This window comes from Urocitellus parryii, chromosome 9 (genome assembly GCF_045843805.1).
Source record: "Urocitellus parryii isolate mUroPar1 chromosome 9, mUroPar1.hap1, whole genome shotgun sequence".
Lineage (NCBI taxonomy): Eukaryota > Metazoa > Chordata > Mammalia > Rodentia > Sciuridae > Urocitellus > Urocitellus parryii.
The window spans coordinates 131,980,456-131,986,455 of NC_135539.1; the positions used below are offsets into that span (position 1 = coordinate 131,980,456).

Genomic DNA, 6,000 nt, shown 5'->3' on the forward strand with positions numbered 1-6,000 from the left:
TCTTTTACACTGCTCACTTGGAGTTTCACATGCTCTGTAAGGGCAGAGCACAATATGCATCACTTGTTGAAGGGTATGTGAAATTTGAACTGGGTGGGAGATTTAATAGATGCACAAAACAGTCATGGTACTTGAATTCATGGGAAATAATTAGTTAGCTAGAGCCCAAGGAGTAACTGAAGTTAGGTAGTGAATATGCTGAATACCAAAACACACACTGATAAATAAAGCCTTGCCCACGTACCACAAATTGTTGATCATAACATTCATGCATACATATGTCCTTGTCATCAAAAAGAAAGTGGGGAGAGAAATGAACATCAACCCCACTACGTACAAATCTCCCCCCCCCTTCCACCTCCTCCATCACACACAATTTCCTCTAGGACATCGCTTCTGGTCCAAGAACAAGCACAGTAAGTTCCAGTCAACTTTTATATAAACCAATTAAAAAGCTTAAAGTACAAATGATAAAAAATTATATCAAATATTTCAAATAACTTAAGATTTTAAATCTATAGTTTTATGAATGCCACTTAGCAAAGATATTACCAACAACTTAAGAATATTACAGCAAAAACAAGTCAAAGCACAAAACATTTTTAGAGTTAAAAAAAAAAAAGAGTCCTAACTAAATGTACTCTGAAGATCTCTTTTGAACTGGTTATCATCATGATCCAAAGTTAGTATCTATCTGCCCCCCAGCATTAGCAAATTAACTTGAATGATACTCTCTTACTCTACCACATTGTCTCTGCAACAAAGAAGTGAGCATTGAGTACTCCATCTACCTCTGCAATCACCTGAAATAAATGTTAAGCTGAAGCCTACAACAGATTGACAACCTATTGTTCAGGACTGAACAACTGAATCTCAGGCATTCAGAAACATCAAGGTAAATGCCTTTTCTTTGAAATTTTTTAAATTTGAAAATGGATAATGTAAGAATTCAAGAGTATTCAAAGGTGAACACAGGAACTTTAACAAGCCAAAATTCAAACAAAAGTAATTGGATATAGGGCTTGGGTTGTGGCTCAGCGGTAGAGCATTCACCTAGCATATTCGAGGTCCTGGGTTTGATCCTCAGCAGAGGTCCTGGGTTTGATCCTCAGCACCACATAAAAATAAATAAAATAAAGGTATTGTGTTCAACTACAAGTAAAAAAATAGATATTTTTTAAAAAGTAATTGGATATAAATTACAAAACTAATGTTGGCCAACTTTAAAAACATAACACTTGGGAGAGACAGTTAAGACAGCATCCCTTCAAGATCTTGGGAAACCCTGAGTCTCTTGCAATGCCTTTAGATAGGTACTTTTCCAAGACACCACTGCTTCTATAAATTTCCAATACCTTTTAAAAAATGAACTCAAAGCAGTTTATTTCTTCAACAAGTTGAAAAGCAGGTGCCACATGGATTCATTCATGAACTTAATTCCAAAAAGTTTCATCTTCCCAATGACTCATCTACAAACAAAAACTTAATTACTATAAAGGTGTTAAATACTGCTTTTCTAAAACTTATTCCACTCATAGTAATTTAATTACACTTCTCAAGCACTTTCCCTGTAAGTATTCCTTCTCTGGAATCTTGGTAACTTATGCAAAGTTTAGTGTGCTAGAGATCAGTACAAAGGAAAATACAAAACCATGATCAAAAGAACTATTTGCCTACAAAATGTCCCTTTCAAACATCTCCCAATGATGTTATGAGTCCTATAGAATTACCCTGCTTTGACAGAAGAATGGCTTGGGGCAGTCTGTTCTCAGGAACTTCATTAGTACCAGCTACTGGTAAAATCAAGTCTCGAAATGCAATGAAAAATTGAAGCACTATAAATCAAATGTCAGTTTCACATACATGTTACTCTGTTAAACACAATGAAATTTTTTTCTGCTTGTTTCTATATCTCCATAATGAAGGAAAAAATTACCAAAATCAAACAGAATTTCTGATACTTTCAAATGAATGTCCTTTCTCATCCACAGCCCTGCCATGCAATTTTCTAAACATCCCTTTCCCAATGTCTAAAAAGGTCACTTAGGTGTGTTTCGGCACTTGCTCTGACTCAAAGCAAGAGGAAGACAATGTGGAGAACCTTTATACAAGGGGACAAAACTGTTCCCAGCAATTAGTGAGTAGGTCACTTACTTTTGTTTTCTCTCTACCAGGATTAGCAGTGAAATAGCTTCGTGGCTCTTAATTAAGGCTGAACAATAACTTTTAAAAGTGAATTTCTATTTTAATTACACCTAGGCAATATAGGCAGTAAAGGTATTTGCTCCTCTCTAGTTCCCTTAACAAACAGCAGTCATCTTCAATTCTGGGGAAAAAGCCACATTTAAACTTTTTAAAGGCAAAAGGTGGATCTTCCTTTCTCTGATCCAAGCATTCAACCATGCCTTCAGAGATGGCCCCGCTAGTACAGCTAAAAGGAGAATGGGTGTTTTTGATTAAAGCTTCAGAAAAAAAGGGATCACAATCCTAACTGCTGAAATGGCAAAGAATTCCTTGAAGAAGCAAGAATCCCTTTAAGTTAGAAATCATAGGAAAGCAAAGAGACGCAGCTGAGAGCATCTCGGCCCTCACCGGATGTTAAGGGATAGATCAATTATAGAAGTGGAAGAAAGGAATTTGTGTGGTCCCCGCTGGGGAGCAGAGAGCCAGCACGCGGCGTTTGGGCCCCTCAAGCTGGACCAGGGAGTGGAGACGGCCCGGGTGCAGAGTTGTTAGCGAGCAGTAGTAAGGGACAGGGCTGTCACCGCTTACCCAGGTGCAGCGTGAGGTTGATGGAGTTGGGGTACTGGACCCCGGCCAGCATGGTCTGGCTTTGCCACCAGGTGGTGTCGGCCTGGTTGTTGTAGTCGGTCAGGAAGGCTGCCCCGTGCTGCAGGTGGGGCTGCCCGGCGTCGCACAGGTGACAGGACTTGGTGACCCCGGTCACCCCGGTCTGCACACAGTACTCCTCGGGCGGAGTCCCACACGTGTTGGTGGCCACCACGGTCACGTTGAAGGCGGCGTTGACGAACTCGGGCATGCAGCGCTGCGGCCGCCCGCCCTCGTCCGTGCACTCGTCCATGGCTGCCCCGGCACAGCCCGCCGCGGCTGCCGCCAGCACAGCCAACACCGTCCAGAGCCGCCCCCGGCGCCGCCAGGCCAGCGCGGCCCGCTCGCTGCCCCTCATCCCACCGCCCGCGCGCTGGGCCACTGCAAAGGCCAGGGCCGGCGCGTTCCCCTCGCCCAACGGCGTCCCCGGGAGGCCGCTCCGCGGGCTGAGCCTGGGGGCCCCGGAGCCGGACTCTCGCGCGGGCGGAGGCTCGCACGGGAGAGACTGGCGGGTGGGCGCCCCTAGCGAGGACTGTGCGGCTCCCTGGCCACTGCCCCCGCGCACCGCCTCTGCGCCTCCCTCACCCACCCTGGGAGCAGCTCGCACTCTGAGCCGACCCCCGACTTCCGAGCGCGCACCCGAGCGCGCGCTCCGGGAAGGAAGGAGCAGGGGGTGGGATCGGCCGGGTGGGGTGGGGTCTGGCTGAGGAGAAAGCCCAACCCCGGCCTCCTCTCAGCACCGCGGCCCCCGCAGCTGCTCCCCCGCCCTCAGCGCGCCAGGGACTGCGCGTCCGCCCGGGCGACTAGCGGCGGCGGCGGGGGCGGTGGCGTCTCGCGCTCAGGCCCGCAGCGCGCGGTCGGCGGGAGGGGCGCGAGGGTGGGCGGGGAGCGGGGAGCGGGGAGGAGGAGGGAGGAAGAGGAGGGAGGGGCGGCGGGGCGGTGCATGCCGGGAGGCAGGGGAGGCCGTGAAGACCCGGCAGCCGGCACCGGTAGGGCGCGGGGTCCGCGGCTCGGCGTCCTGGGGGGACGCTCGGTTGGGTAGGGAGCGCCTAGGAGGAGCCCTTAAAGGGGTGACGCGGGTCCGTGAGGTCGCTCGGGGTGGGCCTACCGGCCTTAAGGCAACGTGGGCCGCGAGCGGCTGGCGATTCCCCGCCCTGCCAGGTGTCAGTCCTCGAGTCCACCGCCCCGAGGCCATGTCCGGAGGGACGCCGCAGTGGGGCTGTCTGCGTGCCCCAGCTCTCGGGTGCGGTCCCGGGGAGTGTCCCCTGCTGCGCGGGACCCGGCTCTAACCCCCTACGAGGAGAGAGAGGTCCCGGGTGTCGAGGGGCCTGACACGGTCCCTGGAGAGTAAAGGGCCTGGTCGCAGCATCAAAATGAGTTTTGTGAAGCGATTTCCTGCCGCTAAATTAAAGTATAACCAGTCGTTTAACCCGAACGAGGAAGGAAGCGAAAAGGCTGGGAATGGAATGACATTTTTCCCCTGGGTGCGCAGACCTACTGCGAAATTCTTCCACTGTGTTGTTTGTGTTCCCCAGCTTGCCTTTAAAAGACTTGAAATTGTCTGGATTCTGACATCCTCCTTTTCGGGCCTGCTGAGTCACGGAATATTCTCAGTGCCAGAATGACTCAGTTCGCAGAACCTGAGCCAGAAGATCATGAGTTTTAGTCCCAGATCGGAACCCAGGCACTTACCCCAGTGCTGATAGGGCAGGCAAAGAACGGACAGGGCGGGTACCTTGGTTGGACCAGCCGAAGACAGCGGATTTTAAACCCCAAGTGGATGCACCAAATAAAACTTTCCAGGTCCTTAATGACAAAATGACAGTAATACACAATTTTAGACTCAGCTATCCCCTTAAAATAGGGACACAGGATTTCTGAAACAATAAAATGTTAGGTGGTTAGGTGATTATGATTAGGGTCAGTGCTAGCCCCACACCGTTCCTAATTAGGAGGGTCCTAAGGATAATGATCTATGGGGATGGGGATGAGAGCCAGTTTACATCCAACGCACAATGTTCCTTTTTTTGATGAGACAAATGGAGTTTTGCATGGTTAAATGTCTCTAACTCCTCACTCCTGGCACCTTCTCTTTGGAAGAAAAAGGGGGGCTAAAAATAATGTTTTAATCTTTCATATTTGAGTTGAAGCAAAATAAATATATTCGTTTCTACCTAGAGGATGATATTCTCTCAACGTTCTAAATTTGAGAACTAACAAGGGCAATATAGGTCACAGATAAGGATGTAAGTTGTCAATAAAGCTACGGATTTTAAGAAGTACGTTAATAAATATATTAATGCATTTGCCTTATTATAAATTTTCAGTACTTTATTAGATATTGATAGACAATGGATGGATCTCATCTGGTTTTCTAATAATAATCAAAACAGATGAAAGAAGACCCTAAAGGCTGCAAAATCAACCTAAATGTGTTTCCTTGTCACTGCTCTCAAAGTTAATTTCAAGCCATTATTTATGCCTGCATGCTCCATAATTTTTTTTTTACCAGAACCTCATCTGATATTTGCAAAGCACATAAAGAGACCTTGAGTGACTCTAAATTTTATTGTTCATGGGAATGTGTTACAGCAACAAGGAAGTACCTATTTGAAAAAAGGTAAAGTGTAACCAACCAGTATGCTGGATGATAAAAATTCTATTCCATTGCCTGGCCCTGGATTCAAACAAACCAAAGATTTTGTTAATAGAATTGTAAAGACAATTCAGAAAATCTTTACACCAGGTATTTGATGCTATCAACAAATAAAATATTTGTTGGAACCTGGGGATACCATAGTTAACTAAACACACCTGGTATTTGGGGGGAAAAAAAAGCAATGACGAAGTGTGAGGGTTTTGTTGTTTGTTTGTTTACTGTAGTTACCCTGATTTTTAGAAAATCCCAGAGCCTTTTAAACACATCTTCTTAACTGCTTGAAAACTTTTATCTACTATATAGATGTGGTGTTCAGAAGAAAAATATGAAGGTGTGGGGAAAATTGGGTTCAGATCTCTCAAAAGATGGTCTTAGTGGCCAATCATCAATGCCTCCGTGCCACAGACAGACAGGATGAGGTTATCTGGTTGTTTACAAACAGGAGAGCCCCAGTTTTGTTTTGTTTTGGAATCAAAATTTTTTTTAATTTTTAAAAATTTGTTCTTTTTAGT

The 6,000-nt window shown here is 46.4% G+C and overlaps 1 protein-coding gene across 1 annotated transcript in view; it reads right to left on the bottom strand.

Moving 5' to 3' along the window:
- Lamc1 (laminin subunit gamma 1) overlaps positions 1-3,672 on the bottom strand; it is a 110,821-nt gene extending 107,149 nt beyond the window's left edge. The window contains exon 1 of the mRNA XM_026392892.2: positions 2,773-3,672. Within this exon, the coding sequence (XP_026248677.2) occupies positions 2,773-3,187 (415 nt within the window). The 5' untranslated portion in view covers positions 3,188-3,672. The remainder of the gene's footprint in view (positions 1-2,772) is intronic.
- Positions 3,673-6,000: the final 2,328 nt, after the last annotated feature.